At 46.2% G+C, this 22,615-nt stretch overlaps 1 protein-coding gene across 4 annotated transcripts in view; it reads left to right on the plus strand.

Annotated features, from left to right (window-relative positions):
• The window catches only part of MYO18B (myosin XVIIIB), a 345,583-nt gene that overhangs the window by 115,061 nt on the left and 207,907 nt on the right, over window positions 1–22,615 (plus strand). For all 4 annotated transcript variants that reach the window (XM_075568959.1, XM_075568956.1, XM_075568957.1 and 1 more), the window contains 4 exons: window positions 12,865–13,035; window positions 16,249–16,339; window positions 19,334–19,526; window positions 20,864–20,944. In XM_075568959.1, the coding sequence (XP_075425074.1) occupies window positions 12,865–13,035; window positions 16,249–16,339; window positions 19,334–19,526; window positions 20,864–20,944 (536 nt within the window). The remainder of the gene's footprint in view (window positions 1–12,864; window positions 13,036–16,248; window positions 16,340–19,333; window positions 19,527–20,863; window positions 20,945–22,615) is intronic.

Consider the following 22,615-nt stretch of genomic DNA (forward strand, 5'->3'; position numbering starts at 1 on the left):
AGTGGCTGTATGCTCTGAGTCCCTGGATAGTGACATCAGGGATGCGCCTGCCTCCTGAAGTATATAAGGCACAACACAGTTAGTTAGTGGGTGTTCCAGCAGCTATGCGAAGTAGCTGGTAACTTGTATTTTCCTGCATAAGGGATTGTAGGAACACTTTGTGACCCTAGTGCAGTAACTAGCGGTCCAGGTTGACCAATCAAGCCTGTCTAAGCCACTCTGTGTCCAGGTACCTGGCACAGAGAGGATCTCCCTAGGAGAAGAGGGAATCCCACTTCAATACGGGAGGGCGTACCTGGCAAAGGGACAGCACGTAGAGATGTGCGGCTAGAGCCGGCAGCTGCATGGGGCAGTCTGCTACATCCCAATCTACAATAAAGATGACCTTGTTAATGAAACCCCCACTGTGTGAGTGTGAGATTACTCAACAGTGGCAGTCACCACCAAGAAGGAGTTCCTCACCAGGACCATCTCGCTGCGGAAGCATAGATCCTGATGAGGTGGAGGCGCTGCACATGATGTAAGTTGAACTCGCACCCACTACCTCTGTCCTGATGACATCCCCTAATACCATCAAGCGGGAGACTCAGGAGTCCTGTCGCCTACAGGTGCACCACCAAACACATACACGTAATGGGGGTTGGTTAGACTACCTACCCGGGCCAATGTGAGATTGGGGGGGGGGGGGGGGAAACCCGTTACACACACATCCATACAACACACATACACACATACACACATACACACATACACACTAATACATACATTGAGCGCAGGCAGCGACGCGAAAAGATGAATTTCTTCATCTTCGCCGCTGTCTGTCGGCTCCCCTCTCCCTGCCGTGCGCGCGCGCGACACATCTATAGAAAGGCTGACTGACGTCAGCCAACTAAAAATCCGCACGCGCGCCCGCCACTATAAAATGGGCCTTATATTGTTTGTGACAGTGTAGTATTCTCCTCGAGGCAGCGCCCCGGTTTCTCCACCTATGGAGGAAGAACAGTATGCAGTACATAGTAACAGATTACTGACTATGCAAGAGACTGACAATTTTTCCCTTACTACGGGTAACAAGCATAAGTACCTCCCCCCAGCGTAGGAGTGAGCGTTACCAGGGGGAGGAAGTCCAGAGTAATGTTTTGACACAGGTTTCTGTCAAGTGAGATGTATGTCAATACCTGTGGAGTCTTCTACACGGATGTCAAATAAAACACCTTTATGTTTTACAACCGTCCCTGGTGCCCACCTTTCTCTAGCTGCTTATTCACGCCCGGCTTGCACCTACCCAGCACCCAGCACAGGTATGAGAGACAGAGCACTGTCACTGAATATACTGTAGTAACATTAGTGCAATCTCCTCTTGGAGTCGGGTAAGGAGGGGTACATTCATAAATATTTGTAATATTTTGAAAGGAAGTCCGTTCTTAGGTGATCTATCCTATTTAATCAAGACATTGTATGCTTGTTTCATAAAATCTATTGTAAGCTTTCCCTAGGGTAAAGAGAGGGCATAGCATTTTGTTGACTGCAGTAATAGATAGCACTAAATATTTAATGTTTGCTTTGCCCGCATTAAATTAGGTTCAGCTATCTTTCCCCAGGTAAATTGATATTTAATGCTCACATTTTTTATTTTTGGTTGAAATTTACAAACTGATGTAAAGTTGGGGACAGTAGCAAATTAAGTTAGGGAAGGTAGGCACACAGTAGATGTAATTAACATTGATAAAACATTTAAGGTGAAGAGAGCTAGTTAATTATTAAACCTGCATTCACTGGCATTGGGGGTATGAAGTACAAAATGCAGTAAACCAGACCTTAATCACGCACGCGCGCGCGTGCACACACACACACACACCACTTTTTTTACCCACCATAACTTAACCAAGTCTGGTAAAACCTATCCCTGCTTCATTTTTGCCAAGCCAGTATAACCCACCCCACACTGAGGAGACCCATTAAGGTCGTAACAGCTGTCTGTGGGTGGGTTTACTGGCTATGCATCTTAACCCTGGCTGTGCTCAAAGCTGTGAAATGCAGCAAGCTTAAGCTTATAGGGAACCATGTTAAATGGTTTTGAAGCAAAAGATGGCTGTGTGCTTATTTGCATGTGATTTCCCAGAATCCCTTGCTGCAGTGGAAGCACTGTTTGCTGGGTGATAATGGTGAAAGGCGGGGTTGCAGACCTATCTAAGACATGCAAATGAGCATACAGGAATATTTACACACACACACACACACTTTTTATTTTATATATATATATATTAAAAAAACACACAAAAAGAGTAGCGCTATTAAGTATTGTGAATAACAATAATTAATATAAACACCTAAAGTATATACGGGATAATATAATAATATTAATAAAAGTAACCAACAGATAAATGAAATAGTGTCCAAAGAAAAAAGGATAAGTCCAAATGTCTCCATTTAGTGGTGGTCTGGAGGAGGAGAGAGTCCCAACGATACACTGACCACAGGAGCTTCTTGCTGCTTCATAAGAAAGGGTGTAGCCACCCATCATAGATCTAGAAAAACAAAACACAAAAAAGCGCATGCTCCATAGCGCGTAACTGTGTACAAATGAGGGTAAATTGATTAAGAGAAGTGTCCCTAGGAGATACACTTACAAAAGGTTAAAATAACATATACATTGGAGAGAATCTGTATGGGGCGTCATCTACAGGAGTGGGGGAGAGGGATTTTCGTCCGTGTTACTTAGCACCTGGTTTGGCTGCTTCTGACTCCTGCCACGAGTCCTGCAGCAATTCAGCGTCTCTGATGCTTAATAGAGCTTCTTTTGGTGGTGCAATAATGGAAGCACAAGCAGACTAGCTGGAAAAAGTGCCGAAGAACACAGGACCTCCTCCCACACAACCGTCTGAGATGACGTCACCCCGTCTCTACGCGTTTTGTCACGTTGCGTGACTTCCTCAGGAGATGAGGCACCCGCCCCCCCGCCTTCCCACCCACCCACCGCCTTCCCACCAACCCCCCCTGCCTTCCCACCCGCCTCTGCCTTTCGCCCGCCTCTGCCTTTTGCCCGCCCGCCTCTGCCTTTCGCCCACCCAGCCGCCTCTGCCTTTTGCCCGCCTCTGCCTTTCGCCCGCCCACCCGCCTCCGCCTTTCACCCGCCTCTGCCTTTCACCCGCCTCTGCCTTTCGCCTGCCCAGCCGCCTCTGCCTTTCACCCGCCCGCCTCTGCCTTTCGCCCGCCCGCCTCTGCCTGCCTCTGCCTTTCGCCCACTTACCCACCTCTGCCTTTCACCCGCCTCTGCCTTTTGCTTGCCCAGCCGCCTCTGCCTTTCACCCGCCTCTGCCTTTTGCCCGCCCACCCGCTTCTGCCTTTTGCACGCCTAGCCGCCTCTGCCTTTCGCACGCCGAGCCGCCTCTGCCTTTCACCCGCCTCTGCCTTTCGCACGCCGAGCCGCCTCTGCCTTTCACCCGCCTCTGCCTTTCGCCCGCCCAGCCGCCTCTGCCTTTTGCCCGCCCACCCGCCTCTGCCTTTCGCCCGCCCAGCCGCCTCTGCCTTTCGCCCGCCCAGCCGCCTCTGCCTTTCGCCCGCCTCTGCCTTCCCGCCCGCCTCTGCCTTTCGCCCACCCACCTGCCTCTGCCTTTCGCCTGCCCAGCCGCCTCTGCCTTTTGCCCGCCCAGCCGCCTCTGCCTTTCTCCCGCCTCTGCCTTTTGCCCGCCCAGCCGCCTCTGCCTTTCGCCCGCCTCTGCCTTTCGCACGCCTCTGCCTTTCGCCCGCCTCTGCCTTTCGCCTGCCCACCCGCCTCTGCCTTTCGCCCGCCCACCCCGCCTCTGCCTTTTGCCCGCCCACCTGCCTCTGCCTTTTGCCCGCCTCTGCCTTTCGCCCACCCACCCGCCTCTGCCTTTTGCCCGCCCGTCCGCCTCTGCCTTTTGCCCGCCCACCCGCCTCCGTCTTTTGCCCGCCCGCACTCCCGCCGCCTCTGCCTTTCACCCTCCGCCTCACAGCGCCACACGCCACCTCTCACCCACCAGCCACACTCGACACACACCTGCTGCCTCCCGTCCCTACACACCGACATCACTCACCAGCTGCCGGCCGCACTCACCACTCACCGTCCGCACTCACACCCCTACACACTGACATCACTGACCAGCCGCCGGCCGCACTCACCACACACCCGCCGCCTCACACCCTAGCAAGACCCCCACTCAAACAGCACTCACAACCCACGCGCCACCCACCTCAACACCCACCTCACACCCTAGCGGGACACACACCTCACATTTTTACATCAGTTATGTCGCCAAAATATACATTGTACTGTGGTGTGTTTACAATAAAACATTTTTCAACAACATTGTATTACATTTTCTTCCAACCTTCTTTTCAACATTATTATCCAACCTTTCCACCAAATAGTCATCTTATTGTTCCACGATTTATAAATAATACCAGCTATTACGCATTTACATCCTGGGCAACGCCGGGTATATCAGCTAGTATATATATACACACTGTACATAGGGTTTGCAGTGGTATCTAGCCTTTTTATTGGATGAGACTTTTTTTTTTTTTTTACCATTTCTGTAATTTACTGGTAGAATGGAAAAAAACAAGAAAAGGGCATATTCTGACCTATTTGAGTCAGTGCCTTTGTATTATATGTCCAATTGATTTCTCTGCAGTCTTTAATATTGCAGAAATGACTTACAGGCGTTCAGTGTCCAGGAGACAAGAGCCTGGTTAGTGAATGTATCTGTGAAGACCTCTTGCATGAATCACTCCTTCCCCCTTCCCCGCACCCTTATCAGAGACAAGCTCCTCTCCTCTGAGTGACAAGATAAACAATGGTAGGAATGCATCATGTTGACATGGTAACAGTGTCTGAATCTATTCACACTTTGCTTGGGAAGGGATCACTGCGTCAGACTATTTGGGATTGAGATGCTTGAAAGAGAACAATGGAAAATCATATCAAATCCTATTGCTTAGTTAAAGATGCTTTTTGAAGCTTAAGTTGGCGTTGCAATAGTGTCAAAGAACAGAGCTAGCTGTCCTTTCTACCAGTGAAAAGGCTGTATAATATAATGTTTAATAACTCCTTCCTACTGAAAAGCAGAGTAACAAAATCCATAGTACAGCTCAACCCCGTTATAACGCGATCCGTTACAACGCGAATCCGCTTATAACGCGATGTAAGCGCGGCTCCCAATTTTCGTATTTATGAATACTTTACAACACGATTATTTGTATCTTAAATACTTTATTGCACAATGCGTACAACTGTGCATTATTTCTAACGCGATCCGCTTATAGCACGATGTGATTCTTTGGACCCCATGCACAGAGTTATAAGGGGGTTAAGCTGTATATAATGGCCAAAACGCCACTTTTTGTTAGGGCTATACAGGATTATACTGTGTATATATCTCACCAAAAAGGCCGTTTCTTAAGAACAATAAGGACTAGAGAGAGGCCCAAATCCCTTTCCCGGATTTTCTCGCATTTTCAACCCAAAATTTGTTTTGTGGTGTAAAATCCGCAAACGGATTTGTTCGGTTTTAATCCATGCGATTCATCAAAAACCGCCATTGGATACAACCCGTGGACGGATCAGTAGAATCCAATGCGCGGATTCAGCAATCGGTTGGCGGATTCTTAAGAAGTCTACAAATCCATCCACGGGTTGCGGAATTCGCGGAGTGCATTGGTAATAATGATAAAAAATCTGCAAATCGCCCTTTTTTGAGATTTATCCGCTGAAATCCGCGGACCAAAGGAATCGGCAGATCCAAATTCTCCACGAAAATTCCCCCCATCTCTAGTTAATACCAGTGAATAAATGACACTATGGAATGGGGGGAAAAAAATGCATTATAAGCATCAGATATATTTCCATTTATGATTGATTTTGTTTATGGGAACAATAAGTGGACATTTTGGTTTTCCATATGTATAAAAAAAAGTTTACATTTTTTTTTTTCTCCACAACAGCCATAAACAGTTCTAAATCCCGTAATAACCAAAAACAAACAAACAAAGGGACATGTATCACAAGTAAATGAAGATTCATTTCATTATACTGCGCATGGAAATATACTTGATTTTGAAATGTATAATATCAAAAATACATACAGCAAGATAACCAGTGCATGTGAAATATAAAAACAATTACAAAAATGCACACAAAGCCCTTCTTACAAATTAAAAAAAAACGGTAAATAAAGAATAGACTCAACGTTTCGGGTTAAAAGTGACCCTTTGTCAAAAGTCTGAGACACCTTCAGCCCAATACATTGTCTATTTTATGTTTATTTTTTTACAGTTTTTTTATGTTGGTTAGAAGGGCTTCTTGTATTTGTAATACTTTGTAACTGTTTTTTTTGTTCACATGCCAAGTATTGTATGGCACTGTTCATCTTGCTGTATGAATCTTAATCTTAATATATAAAATCGAAAGGTTGGTACTAGCTGCGGTGAATCTGATTGGTCCTCAGCCTCTGGCCAGATTGGTGGGTCTGACGTCACCCAACTGCCACTCTCTTCCCCCTCGGCCACACACACTCACACACTCTCTCTCTGTCCTCTCCCCCCCCATCACACGCACCTCCCTCCCCGGCGCTCACTCACCTCCCTCCACGGCGCTCACTCACCGTCGCTCACTCCCCTCCCTCCCCGGCAGTGGGACAGACAGTGGTCAGGCAGCCTGCAGCTGCCTCGCGGCGCCGAGTGCCTAAGATGACGGCGCCCGGAAGGACCCCCTTCCTCCCTCGCGGCGCCGAGTGCCTAGCCTCTGGCCAATCAGATTGGTGGCTCTATGACGTCACCCAACTGCCGCACACACCAACTCCCGCCCAAACCACCGCCTCACGCCTCCAGCCTCCCCTCCACACAGCACCACACACACCACCTCCCGCCTCTCCTCCCTCACCCCTGTGCCTCCGGCCGGGACCAAGCCGCGGAACGGACGTCCGGGAGGGGGCGGAACGGACGTCCGGGAGGGGGCGGAACGGACTGCCGGGAGGGGGCGGAACGGACGGCCGGGAGGGGGCGGAACGGATGGCCGGGAGGGGGCGGAACGGACGGCCGGGAGGGGGCAGCCCACCCCCCCTCACCCGTACCACACCACCCCCCTCACCCGTACCACACCACCCCCCTCACCCGTACCACACCACCCCCCTCAACCGTACCACACCACCCCCCTCAACCGTACCACACCCCCCCCTCACCCGTACCACACCACCCCCCTCACCCGTACCACACCACCCCCCTCACCCGTACCACACCACCCCCCTCACCCGTACCACACCACCCCCCTCACCTGTACCACACCACCCCCCTCACCTGTACCACACCACCCCCCTCACCTGTACCACACCACCCCCCTCACCTGTACCACACCACCCCCCTCACCTGTACCACACCACCCCCCTCACCTGTACCACACCACCCCCCTCACCTGTACCACACCACCCTCCTCACCTGTACCACACCACCCCCCTCACCCGTACCACACCACCACCCTCACCCGTACCACACCACCCCCCTCACCCGTAGGGTGCGGCGCCGCACGGAACTGCGGGGGGAGGGGCCTGCGCCCGAGAAAGGCGCCGCATGGGACTGCGGGGGGGCGGGGCCTGCGCCCCCAAAAAAAGGGCACCACACGGGACTGCGGGGGGGCCTGCGCCCGAGAAGGGCGCCGCACGGGACTGCGGGGGGCGGGGCCTACACCCGAGAAAGGCACCGCACAGGACTACGGGGGGGCGGGGCCTGTGCCTGAGAAGGGCGCCGCTGAGCGCAGCGCCGCACGGGACTGAGACACGTGTGTGTGTGTGACTGTGTGAGAGTGTGTGTGTGTGACTGTGTGTGTGAATGTGTGAGAGTGTGTGTGTGACTGTGTGAGAGTGTGTGTGTGACTGTGTGAGAGTGTGTGTGTGACACTGTCCTGTCCACTGTCCCCCCCTCCTGTCCACTTCCCCACCCCCTCCTGTCCACTGTCCCCTCCCTCCTGTCCACTGTCCCCTCTCTCCTGTCCACTGTCCCCTCCCTCCTGTCCACTGTCCCCTCCCTCCTGTCCACTGTCCCCTCCCTCCTGTCCACTGTCCCCTCCCTCCTGTCCACTGTCCCCCCTCCTGTTTACTGTCCCCCCTCCTGTCCACTGTCCCCCCCTCCTGTCCACTGCCCCCCTCCTGTCCACTGTGTCCCCCCGCCTGTCCACTGTGTCCCCCCCTCCTGTCCACTGTCGTCCCCCCCTCCTGTCCACTGTCGTCCCCCCCTACTGTCCACTGTCCGCCCCCCCCCCTCCTATCCACTGTCCCCCCCCCTCCTGTCCACTGTCCGTCCCCCCCCTCCTGTCCACTGTCCGTCCCCCCCTCCTGTCCTCTGTCCGTCCCCCCATCCTGTCCACTGTCCGTCCCCCCTCCTGTCCACTGTCCGTCCCCCCCCCTCCTGTCCACTGTCCGTCCCTCCCCTCTGGGGGAGGGGGGGGGAACGGAGAAAGAAGGGGAGAGAAGGGAACGGGAAATTTAATTCACGGCAACGCCGGGTCTCTCAGCTAGTTTTTAATATTATACATTTCAAACTGGGACAATCTCCCGGAGACTCTCACAGCCGCCACCAGGTATAAGGCTGCTCTTACAGTGACGGCAACGCACCCGATGACGTCACCCCTCACCATTGCGATAGTTGTAATTCAAGTTTAGGCGACGTCGCTGCCTATAAGGCCAGTGATGTCATAAAAGGGGAAGGCAGAGGGACGGAAAGGCTCTCTGATTGGCCACAAGGGGAGACCGTCGCCGAAATAAATCAAATATCAGTGACAACCAGATTTTGGTAGCACTGTCGCTCCGTCACCGTTGCGTGCTCTATAAGCGCTGACGACGGCAACAATGCATTTGTTTTGACGTGACGGTCGCGTCGCCGACACTATAAGCGCAGCCTAAGTTCTTTCAAAACTAAAGCTGTCTCCCATTTTAACCTGGTCTGTAACTGTTACATGCGCTTTTACTGTGCATGCAATGTCTTGTATATAATGTACAACCCTGTTCACTTAATATAACCATGTATTTGTAATCATGTATTTGTCATCATAACTCTATGCCAAGAGAGGTAACTCTCAATGTATTACTTCCTGGTAAAATATTTTATAAATAACAATAAATAAAGGCAAATACATTTCCATGTGCAGTATAATGAAATAGGTATTCCTTTACTTTTTATTGTGCCACGTGTTCCTTCATTTTATTTTTTATTATAGTAGTGGCATAAGGGGATATACTACTTGGATTTTGTATCTAGTTTATACTCTAGTTTGTCCTATAGGGTTGGATACAATCGTGCATCATTCTTGTGTATTCCAAATCCCTCAAGACAGAAAACAATTGAGGCTTCCAAGAGAGGAAATTGCTGTCCAGTGCTGAAATAAAGGAGCTGGTTCCTTAACATTTAGATGTTTCAGGCTTCATTGTTCCCTCGGGTGTGATAGGTCGGGATTGGAGCCGTGCAAAATGTTTCCCTGAGTTTGCGAACCAGGTGAAATTGGCCTTCATTTTGCCAGATCTCATAAACCTTTTTCATCCAGTTCCGGACCCTGAAATTGAGCTTTGAGAAAAGGGAAAGAGAATAGAGAGAGTCCATCTGTCCAGCGAAAACCCTATTTCAGTGTCGGGATTAAAAAAGCCGGTTCACTCAATACCTGATGGAATTTCATTGAAAGCTGGCAAAAATGCAGCATCTGAGACGTGCTACATAAAATTATTAGCACCGTGAGGCTTGTCGGAGAATTATGCAAAAGTTCACAAACACAGTTGCGACATATTTACACATTTGCAGTTGGGATATATTGTGATATTCTGCATCAACATTGCCATTGAATCCTATGGAAAACCTAAGATAGATTGTGTTTTCTGGGAAGAGCAATGTTACACCTGTAAATTTAACATGATTTTTCTCTGTACATGTGAATTATTTATACCTGGTTGGGTTCCTTTTAATGGGAGAGTTGTCCTTTAACTGTTAAGGGCGAACTGCACTCCCTACAGGGTATTAATCATGAATCTCTCGCCTTAATTGTCTTCGATCTATTATGATAGACTGGTACCGTAGTGTGGTGCTATGTTTCCAGATCACGTCCTAATTCCTCCTAATTGCCTCCCTTACGTGTTGACCAAGGTGGGAATGTGAAGGCTCTGTGTGCCTGGCAAACGCCTGATTTCTCAAGGCTGTTAATTAATGATTATGAAGCCTTCAAATTTTTGATGAGGCCCCAGCACTGCCCGACATTACCAGTCTCTCCGCTTCGTATTGAGGGAGAGTAGTCCGAAAAGATCCTCTTAACCCCTTTGCTGCCAGAAGGGAAGTCAACAACGTCCCAAACCCTTATAGCAACAAAGGGGTTCACAGTGGGCCTCTGAACTTATAACAGTGAACGTTAACCCATCTTTGCCCCCGTAGAGGCAAAACTGGATTGCTTTGCAGTGCATTTGAGATCTCTCAGGCAGTATTACAGATGCAAACTTCTGTCTGAGGTTAATATAATTATGATTGGTTTGATTTCCCAGGGTCGCACTTACAGTATAGCCGATTTAATGTTACTCCACGACCTTCAGCACCAAGGACAGAGTCAACGCAAAGCTCTAGAGATGTGGCAACCATGGTGTAAAAGTACAGTAGCAACACACAAAATAGTCTGCTTTATTGCACTGCACAATTCCCTTGCTTCTGACTTCATCAGATGCCAGAGAATTGTTAGTTATTAGATGCAGAATGTGTGGGAGGTTTACGCTGCATCAGAGCCAGGGATTTTTTTTTATGCCAGGACAAGAGTAACAGGATGAGCAGGGAATAATACATCACCGTTTTAACACAGTGTGTGCATCATATAATTCTGCTCTAATTCCCCCTATTTGTCAAATCGCAAGCTGATGTACACATCACCAAATAGATGCAACATACATTTTTGTCATACTTTGTAATTGTTTTCTTGTATTTCGCATGCCAAGTATTGCATAACAATGTTTATCTTGCTGTATGTATTTGTTGGTATTATATATTTCAAATACAAGTTCTGTATATTTCCGCATTCAGTATAATGACTGGGGTCTTCATTGAATTGTTATTATGTCAGGATACATTGATGCCAAGAGATGCTAGTAGAAAATGCTGCTTTTCAAGCTAATTTTGCCCACAAATTGCTTTGGCGCGTAAACCTCTTTAGGGACTAGGTATAAAGCGTTAGTATAAGTGATTTTGTAGTGAAACAGATGTACTGTAACTTGCTATTCTGTACATCGCCTCTGTGCACCAGTGTAACAAAAATAAGTTTTATGTCTTGTGCGGTTTGTGCGTCAGCTTCTTTATCACAAAGCAAATAATTACTGTGCGAGTGGAGATAGAGGTGGAGTTTGAATGCTGTCTGTGACTGTGATACACATATGTAAATTATAGGTAACATTCAACTTCAAGTACGAGCCATGTTTGTGCCCCAGAAATGCATTAAAATTGTCAGCCAAGTTTTTTTTTTGTGTGTGTGAAGACAAATACAAAGATGCAAGCAATTCAGAATGCATTCATATGCAGGTACATGGTGCACCCTATGTAAAGAATACCAGGGGCAGATTTCATTAATAAATCGTATTGCCAACCTAATAGACTGTCGCTAACAGAACTGTGACTGATGGGGGGAACACACGCTTAATAAGGCCCCAAACTGAACCTCCGTGTGTGCAAGCAGCATGGGGGATATAGCTGTCACTCACTGCGGGAGCTTCCAAATTCACGTCCCACAATGCTTTGCTGCTGTGGATGCAAAGCATTGTGGGAAGTTCCTAATGTAATTGACAACTATACACTTCACGCTAAGGTGCAGTTTGGGACCTCAGTAAGTTTGCAGTTCCTACATGGGCTCAGGACCACACTATACTGCCTTGGAGTTGTCGTTACAGATTATATTTTACCCCATGGAGACACCTCACAAACCATTAGGGGTTCCTGAGCCCCCTGTTAGGAATCACTGATCTAATTAATACTTCTGCTATTGTCTCTATTTTTGTATACCTTGATATATCAAAATGTTATTTTACCAATATGTTTGTTTGTAATTGAGAGGAGCGTCCTCATGGAAACAGCCATGTTATATTTGATCCACAGTTAATACAAATGGTTTTTTTGCCTGCAGTGCTTTTATTTCAAAAGGCCTCATCTTCTATGAAGATGAGGCTGATGTGTAGGGTTGTCTGCAAATACTTTTCCCATCGCATCTGGGATTTGCGTGGATGGAAATTCCTACTTGTCGGATTCCTTGTTTAATCCGTTTATATTCACTCTCTGACAAACACATTGGGCAGATAAGTATATTAGACATATAGAGCATGAACTAAATGCTTATTGTTCCATTTCCTTTTGGCAAAAGGAATGTGCGCGGCGATCTAGAGTTCAGTGCCCAAATAGTCTTGCCATTTTTTCAAGCTCAGTAGATGCAGCTCTTGGAGTCCAATAAGGAAACCCATGGGATTAAACTCTTCACTGATAAATCGGGGCATTTATATTTACATTTGCATTTTCCAAAATAGAAAACTACTAGTGACTTTCTGGATTTTAACAATGTGCACCAGATGTAAGAAACCATATCTACTGTGCACCAACAATGTCACAAGGCATCAAAATACACTTTCTCTGCCCCAACACTGCCGTAGTTCATAGTACGTAGACTCTGTCAACTGAAAAGTCATAGAGTAAGTGCTTCCTTAGCGTTTAAAGCTTGATAACCGCCTTTGTGTGGGTTGTGATGTTCAACAGGTTGATCTTCATTGCTTGCACCAATATCGAGATGAAAGCGCTTCAATAAGCTAAATAGTTGCGTGGATGACAGGGTTCTTCTCTCTCTGGTTTCAGTGGGCAGGAAGCAGTTCATGACATTTGAGTGGGCAAACAACGCAGCCAATGTGTTGGGGTGTGACTGTGAAGAGCTCTCCACCGCTGTCTTCAAACACCACCTCAGACAGATAATTCAACAAGTGACATCCGGACCAAGGCGCGGGAACCAAGAGGATGACACAAAATCAGGTAAGGAGCTATGCCTACTACCTGCATCCTAATTCCAGTGTGTGCTTACCCCATCTCCACGTCAATCAAGCATCAGATCTGCTGGGAGATACACACAATGAACCTTGTACTAGTTAATGCAAATATCACTCTCAATGATTATGGGGGGGGGGGTTGGGGGGGATCACAATTTTGCTTATTTGTATATTATGCCAAAGGAATATAGCATATGTCTTTAAAATAAATAAATCATACAGTTTAACAAATATCCTGATGCATCATGCTCTCCCCGTATAAGCAGTAAGCACCCGTTGCTTATTGAAAGTATACATTCACATTGTAGCAAGTGAATCTGATTTCTCTCCAACCAGGCACCTGGGGAATTATTTTTTTTAATACTTTTATTGTATCATTCATCTACTTGTAGGCTTTATATTGCCATTTATTTAAAACAAAACTTCTGAATATCGTCTTTGCTTTATTTTTTTAAATAACTTTTTATTTCTCAGAGTTTTCATGGGGTACAGAAAACAGAAAGGGGGCAAGGGAACATACGGACTGAAGGGAGTGAGACATTACCCCAGATCAAACTGTAGTGCAAAAAGAGTGCGGTCCATCATAATAGTGAATGGAGTGGGGGAAGGTGGAGGGGAACACACAGGATAGGATGGGGGGGGGGGGGGCATAAGGGGGGATGCCTGCAACCTTGGTCTGGTCATCTTCTCTCCCTCAGCAAATAGAGGCAAAGAAACTATGTAACTGGGACGTATTACATTTTTAGGACTTGAGGCCACATTTAATGAATGGTGCTAAGCCTTAAATTATTTGCATCATTTAGTAATTCTGTGCCTTTGTGAACAGCCAGTAGTCCTGGAAAAGCCCTTGAGAGTAGTTCATGCACAAGTCCCAAATCATTTAGTATGTACCAGCAACCGCAGGTTTTTGAAAGTTACTAGATGAAAATGTTCATTTCTCAAAGACTTCAGCTACCTGTAACTCAGTTTCCTGCTCCCAGCTGAGTTTAAACATTTACATGTGAATGTTTTTTTGGGGGGGGAGGGGGGTGAACCTTGACATTTTCAGTCTAATTGACCAGCACTCTTATTATTCTGACATCTGCCAAAGAGAGAACCCAAAAGACCGTGAAGGCTGATCTAAGGCGATCAGTTTCCTAGCAACCAGCACAGGTGTATAGAAATCCTCTGCCAGGATTGCAAACATAGGAACATATGAAGAGGCAACAGATAAAAAGCATGTAGCACGACTATTTTCCCTGCCATAAAAGCTTTTACCTTATTTTAATTAGTTTTTCTGCTCTATTTGGACTCAACTGATTCTATTCCAACGCATATTTGAATAACTCTGCCACCTTCATCAACACCTCTGCTGGGATGCACTGCCATGCATCCACTATTCTTTCAGTGAAGAATGACCCCTTTCCCATTAATGCAGAATGTATGGTAATGGTATGATGTGCAATATTAGGGATTAAGGAGGCGCTAACACCCTTAAGTGCTTACTAATGCAATTAACTGCGATAAAAATATTATAGTAACAAGTGCAAAATCAAGTGATAAAAACAATATAAAGGTGTCACACCCCGGCTTCTACCCTCCGGTGGGGTTGTCTTCACTCTTCCCCAGAAATGTAGATAGTTTTCTCACGATCCAGGGGGAGCATGGGGAATATAAACACACAAAAACAACAATCTCAGTGTAGATGTAACCAATATAATGGTCCCTAGTGAATCTTGGCCCCTATGAGCAGCCTACTCACAAGAAGGTAGTAGTTTTCAAGCAGAGGTGACTAAGGGCAGGCTGTGGACTTCAGGAAATGCAGAGTTGCCTCTTCACTGGGGAATTGCGACCTCAGCAAGGGAGAAATGAACGCACATAGCACAGATCATACGATTCAAACAATTTATAAAACTCTAAAAAGTGCACACTTACAGCGTTGCAAATTTAAAACAGCATGTAAGCTATAATTAGCTTTTTAGTGACCACTGGGAGACAAGCGCCGCCTCTCACCGCACCGAACCGGACGGGAACTCCGGCTGGACCCCTCGTTGGTAAGCTGGAGACACTGCTCCGTCGCCGATTCCCGGATGTTGACGTCACTTCCGGTTTCGCTGCTGCGGTGCAGGCTGGGATTCCTCTCTCCACAGTCGCGTCACAAATGGGCGGTACCACTTTACGCGTTTCGCCAACCAATGATTCGGCTTCCTCAGGAGTGACACTTTTGGCAGCCACCAAAGGCTGACGACTTTGGGGTGACTCAGGTGTTGTGTCCCAGAGATTCTTTGTGGAAATAAATAAAGTTATTATTATGTATTATTACGATAGATGAGGTCTTTCTGGAAATGTTGATATGGTATAATACATTAGGTCTTTCTGGAAATGTTGGTATGGTATAATACATTAGGTCTTTCTGGAAATGTTGATATGGTACAATACATTAGGTCTTTCTGGAAATGTTGATATGGTATAATACATTAGGTCCTTCTGGAAATGTTGATATGGTACAATACATTAGGTCTTTCTGGAAATGTTGATGTGGTATAATACATTAGGTCTTTCTGGAAATGTTGATATAGTAAAATACATTAGGTCTTTCTGTAAATGTTGATATAGTAAAATACATTAGGTTTTTCTGGAAATGTGGACCCAGTACAATAAATTCAGTGTTTCTGGAAATGTTGACACGGTACAGTAGATGAGGTGTTTTTGGCAATGTGGACATGGTATAATAGATTAGGTCTTTCTGGAAATGTTGACACAGTACAATAGATGAGATCTTTCTGTATATGTGATCTATTAAGTGGCATCAGATCACTTTTTTTCCCTTCACCAATCAGCTACATGCAATCTGGAGCCATCTTTTGCGCTCTACCAGGAATGGTTATGGATGACCCGATGCTCTTGCTTGGGACTATAGCGTATACTTGAAGTGTAAAAACATCACTAATACCAACCATTACAAGTACAAAAGAGTTATAGCAGTGGTAAGGGTCCTGGAAAAGATTTGTATACACGTTGTAATACCTTTCATTGAACAAATCCCACATTTTGTACACCAGCTTTCAAGACCACAAAAGTGCCTTGTTTCCATCTATCTGAAGATGACCGCACTCTTGGTCAATAAAGTCTCTTGAGACTTCACATCGGTATAAGTGACATCACTACCTGCTAAAACGTCAGCCACAAAGAAATGAATACGTGTCGATATGTTCCACAGGGCAGAAAATGACCGGCGTGGAATGTGTTGAAGGGATGGCAGCAGGTCTCTATGAAGAACTTTTTGCAGCTATTGTCTCACTTATTAACAGGTAATAATCATGTCTTTCTTCCAAGCCGTTTCATTGTATGTGGGGGAAAAAAAACCCAGAATGCTACTTTTTGTGCCCGCTCCTAGAATCATGTTATCGTCGGTTGAAACACTGTAAGGGGGGCTGTATATGAAGGCATAATAAAATGTGCATTATTGTCTGTTAGTGACCCTTCACTTGAATGGCTTTTAACAATCAATTACACGCATAAAGACCTCTATTGCTCTTATTCAATAGGCTGTAAAGATCCCAGTGCTTTAGACCAGGGGTGCGCAAAGTGGGGGGCGCCTGGAGAATTTTCAGGGGGTGCGCGGCGGCTACAGAGGTGCCACGCTCTACCCCAAGGCATTTAAATGAAATGCATTGGGGGCCCGCTTCTCTTACCTGATCTTCGGCGACGCGCCGCCATGGTAACCGGTGTCAAATGACGCTGCGGGGTCATGTGATGTCGCGTTGCCATGGCAAAGTGACGTCACATGACGCCGGAGCCAAGTTGGAGGGGGGTGGCGGGGATGCGAGCCGGGAGGTAAGCAGGCAGGTGCAAAACTTTGCGCACTCCTGCTTTAGACAATGTTAGTCCCATTCATTTACATGAGCATGGTTAGACCGGTTGGCAGTATATTGAATAGGGGTAAAATAAAGAGAAATGTAATCATGTCTCCTAACGTCAATATACTGTATAAAGCTTTTTTTTTTATCCTACTGTACTTTGCCGTGCTCATATGGGTAGAGCTGAGCGAAACGAAACAAAATTCATTTGCAGAATTGTAAGCGATGTAGCACGACTTACTGTCGCCGGTGCAGGGGACGAACAAGCAAACATCCGCGGCGCCGGCGACAGTGCCTGCGGGGATCGATTGCGACCCGGGAGCATTAACGTCGGGGGGGTTCATGCTTCTGAATGGGACCCCTACAGCGTTAATCCATCCAAGCCATACAGTGTGGAGGAGTTGCGCAGAGGTACACAGCGCACTCTTCTACAGTACGGCTCCGGCCCCAGTATTTACTGCTGCACAGCGCGCCTGGCGACCCGGCGGTGCGTGCACAGTAAAAAGCCGCGACCGGCGGTCTGTAGGAGAGCGATGGGATGCATGGGGGACGGGCATGATGGGGCATATCTGCTTTTACATTGGCTGCCCGCCGACTACGTGATTGCGTTGTGGCATGGGAAGACAACATTATTGTCTTCCCTGCCAGCGTACGCGTCATCGCGCTTTGCGCACGCACACACAAGGCCTCTGGGGCCTGCCCCATAGAGGGCGGTGGTATGTGGCGAGCATGCTAGAGCGCGCGCGGCAGCGGCCACCGGAACCTGGAGTAAAGAAGCAGTGTCTGTGAGTTTGCCGTGTCCCAGATCAGCTCAGAACGTAAGAAGCTCTCTCCGTGTCTGAACAACCCCTTGATGATGTAGATGATCGAATATGGGTACCTACATCATGAGGGGACAAAACTATAGCACCATATTTGGTCATCAAGGGGGTTGGACAGTGTTAATATCCTGTCCAACCCCACTGATGTAGATTACCGAATATGGTCCTATAGTATTCCCCCTCATGACGTAGATATCCATATTCGGGCATCTACGTCATGAAGGGGGTTGGACAGACGCGGAGACTGCTTCCTGCCTTCTGAGCTGCTCTGGGATTGCAAAGCTCACGCAGACTGCTTCTGTATGTCCTGTACCTCTGCGTATCTCTTTCAGACTGTGTGGCTTGAAGGCTGATGGTTCTGAAGGATAAACGTCCGCGGGAGTCCCAATCAGGACCAGGGACCCCAGCAGTTAACCCTTTCTGTTTTCGCTGCCGCCATCGCTCACCACAAGCAATCGCGGCACCGAAAACAGCAAGTCTTGCTACATCTGTTATAATTTGGCTCTATTAGTAAGCTTTCAGTGAAATATCGCCAGACATTGAGCAAACCATGGTGTGCGCCCTACTTATAATCTCAGCATTAAGAGAATCTACCGATTTTCAGAGAATTTTGCAAATAGGCGCATTAAACAAATTTTGAAAGCACATGTAATTAATGCGTGGCGTATTGCTAGCGATCTCTGATTTATTCTGCATGGATCATGGCCTCATGTTTTGAACATCTCTGGTGGTTAAGGACTGGTTCTGTGGAACGACAAAAGGCATTTAGAAGATAAGGAGTGTATGTAATATTGCATATAGGGTTGTCCATCTCCCTTTATTCTGCAGCAAAAAAAATAGCTCACATTTCTATTGCATTTCTTATTATAACTCAATCTTCAAAGAGAAAATACTGGGCAAGTGTGATTACCCTTCACAAGCTGAATACAAATTTTTTTTGTAAAAAATGTATTGCAGGATTGAAGCAGGGGGTCTCCTGAGCCGAAGCTCCTTAATTTCCTCTTCAGGCACCCCCTGTTTCCAGATATACTTACAGTACCTCCATACGGGGTGCTGGTATCTCTGCAGCCAGGGAACTGTGTGCCTAACAAAATGGCAGCGTTTAAATGTCCCTGCGGGTCAATGGGATTTTGACGTCATCCCTTGCAGCTTCCTATTGGCCCATGTGACTTGGACATTTAAACTCCAGATACCAGCAGCATTACTCCCATCAAGACCCTAATAATAGGTATCCTCTGACACCACCACCAACCAACTTTTTGAATGGGAGAAACACCAAGTTTTGGTATGACTTAACTGACGAAACGTTAAGTCCCTGAGTTAACGGATATGCGATGTTGGGTAAACATCTCCTTCGCATCTCATTATCACTAACGGCCGTTATAGCAATTCTCTTAATGAGAGAGAACACGTTATTGACTTCTGAAGACATGTGGTCAGGCTTAGCGCGGCACGAGGTTAAGTGACTTAATTGAGGGATCCGGCCCTTTGACAAACTATAAATACAATTGTTCTAGTAATTGGATGATAAGAAAATGGGGTTCTCCCTTGGGAAAACAAAAAAATTGTGAAACATTGAATGAGTGTACAGTATATAATGTCTGTGGGATGCTTTTTTTCTAAGGTCCTTGTCCTCCAGTCTCCTGACTTTGGCTTCTATCATGGTGGTGGATAACCCAGGATTTCAGAACCCTCGTCACCAGAAGAAAGAGAGGGCAGCTACATTTGAAGAGCTTTGTCATAACTACACACACGAGCGCCTGCAGTGTCTGTTCTACAGGAGAACGTTCAGTACTACCCTGGAAAGATTTAAAGAGGTGAAGTGGCTTAAGGGTACCTGTCTGTGACACCACACATTAAGTTAATGGTACAATTGCTTTACCTGTTGCAAGTTCATCTCTCCGCTTTCTAACCAGGAGAAAATCCTTCTACAGCCTCCTCTCTCCTCCTGCTACCTTGGGTAGTAGAGGATTTAATCACATCCAACAGAAATTCCAGTGGGAAGACAATATGAGAGACAATATCAGTTAGACCAGAGGGATTCCCCAATACAGCAGCAATCCTGAAAACTAAAATTGGCAGAAGATTTTTTTGTGTATAAAAAAATTAATAAATGGGTTGTACTTGTAATTGTCCTCTCTAACATGATCTGTTTTGCTCAAATGGATTTTGTGTGGGATTGCACTATTAATAATAACATTTAAAGTAAATATATATATTCGTACCCAGGGATCCATCAGACAGTGCTGAGAATGACTTCATTAGGGGCCGATTTTACAAAGCAATATGATCTCTACACGTTTCCCAGAAAAGCACGGTGTACTTCCATTTTACTATATGAAAGTCAGCTTGCATTCACCAAATATATATCAATTGTTGTCGCCCCACTGGTACTCAGGTCTTGTACCCTCATCGCAGGGTAGTACAAATCTGAATATACAGTAGTTTGTTAGACCAGCACTCGGAATTGAAACAGATATTTAAAAAAAAAAAAGTTACTAACTTCTTAGATCTATTTGCAGAAAAAAAAATCATATTTAATTCAAATATAGTGTTTTAACAGAAAAATACATGGTCAAAAAACTCTGCTTTTCAGATACCCTTACCTCAGGCTTCAGTTTTTCCTGCCATGTATTTTTGGATATGTTAAAATGCTAATTTATGTTTTAACCAAAAAAAGGAATGATTCTAATAGTAGCTCTCCTAGATATCTCCTAGTACAGGGACGGGGCAACTCCAGTCTGCAAGGACCGCCAACAGGCCAGGCATTGACGCCCCCCAGTTTGCGCCCCCTGCTCTACAAGACCTAACAAAATGAAATTCCAATACAATTACCATTGGGACAGCATTGCAACACAGAAGTGCCCTGCTCTGTGGCCGCCATGCCACGACCTATTTGTGGTGTACTGTGACAACACTATCAGTGAATGCTATGCACAGTCTCTGATTTGTGTCATTACGCTGTGTGTTGTAGTGCCCTGACGGACCTCCCATTAGTCACATTTTGGACATGCTCACCACTCCCTCAAAAACCATTTACTAATAGCTCTCCTACCTATAGAAATACAACCTTGTTGCATGGTTGGTTCTCCTAACAATGCACAACGTTGTAAACTCTTTTGAGGTTTAACTTCTGAATAACTCAACTTTACAGGAAAACGTTGAAGTGGCTTTTGATCTACCGGAGGAGTCCCCATTTGCCACGGTATCTGTCATTGACCAGACATCATTGCAGGTAAGCAGCATTATTTAGCTTATCTTTAGTTACTATATCATTCATATTTTTGGTAGACTTTGCACTCTGACCTTTGGATGGAACCACAAACTATTTATTGCACGGTGTAAACCTAGCACCTTTAATATCTCTGGAAGGTTAATAACAATAAGCTCCGAAGAGTAAACATCTGCAAAATAAAAAGCTACAAATAGTTTAGAAAATTTATCAACGATAGTTTTTGCGCAATTTTCTTTCATTTTTCTCTCCCTGGGTATTGAACTTGCATTGCTCAGTTATGTGCCATCTCTTATGCCGCGCTTATACTGCTGGCGACAGTGACACGACCAATGGCGTCAGCCGTCGCCATTGCGATAGTTGTAATGTAAGTTTAGGTGACGTCGCTGGCTACAAGGCCAGTGACGTCAGAAAGGGGGAAGGCAGAAGGACTGAGAAGCTCCCTGATTGGCCACAAGTGGAGACCGTCGCTGAAAAAAAATCAAATAACGGTGACTACCAGATTTTTGGTAGCGCCGTCGCGTGCACTATAAGGGCCGATGACGGCGACAATGCATTTGCTTTGACGCGCTGTCGCTTCACCGGCACTATAAGCTGACTGTACAGGAAGCTCTTAGAAACTTCTGAAAGCTTTCTCCTAGTAACAATTAGTTAAACGATGTACTTTTGTTGTAGAAATTAGTCATTCATTTGCTTGCAAATTTTAACAAATAATTACTACATAGATGAATATACAATATTCTAGTACTAACTCGTTTTTGTGATGGCCTCTAGCTACATTTAAAGATTACGTCCAAAGGACAGCTGTTGGGCCCAATGAAAATGAATACAGTACACTGCACAATAATGCTAAGTACTGTATTTTTAGTCCTAGCCTCCCAAAGCTCATTCTTCCAGATGAAAAACCTGCAGAGCATCAACATACCTAGAATATTGTTTATTTCGTGTTCCTTTCCTCATTTGCCACTAATGCAAAGCAATAATTAACACAACGTTCCGTTTCTGTAGCAGGATGTTTACTGGTGCTACAATGCTTCAGGAGTGGGACGTAGGTGTCAGCAGCTGTCATTACTGAAGGGTTATACTAACCCTCATTGAACAAACTTTTGATCAGTAGGTTTCATTTTTGAGTTGGACTTTGTCATGCTGCCTGAGCAGCTGGGGATGGTTCACTGGTGGCACCTGCTGAGCACACCTGTCTCACAAGCTGGCCACACTGATTTCTTCTTTTGTATCCAGTTTCTGAAACAGCTAATTATACATCGGCGTGCAGCCTCCTATTTCAATTTCAGCCTGTAATTATGGAAGGATGACATTTTACGCTTGTAGTGTATTACTTAAACTAAAGAAACTGTAGCTTGCTAAGCCCATATAGAATTGAGTGACCCGTCCCATGTGGGAGCCACCACATCCTGAGGTCCAGCACTCCAGGGGCCCCAAGATGTAGTGGCTCGTTTGTCTAGGGGAGATATGAGCGGGATCTGGCCAATGCAGGAGTGATAGAGGAGGCTTCCATCTATTCATATCCGTTTGGCTCTTTAGAGGTTATTCCTTTTGAAACTTGAAGATATTATTCTAAATTATACTGGGATATGTTGTGTTTTTCTGGGGTTGCAATGTTGATTCTGAATCCCTTTGCTTTACATTGTAGATTGCTCATTTTGTAGAGTAGGG

This window comes from Ascaphus truei, chromosome 13, assembly GCF_040206685.1.
Source record: "Ascaphus truei isolate aAscTru1 chromosome 13, aAscTru1.hap1, whole genome shotgun sequence".
NCBI lineage: Eukaryota > Metazoa > Chordata > Amphibia > Anura > Ascaphidae > Ascaphus > Ascaphus truei.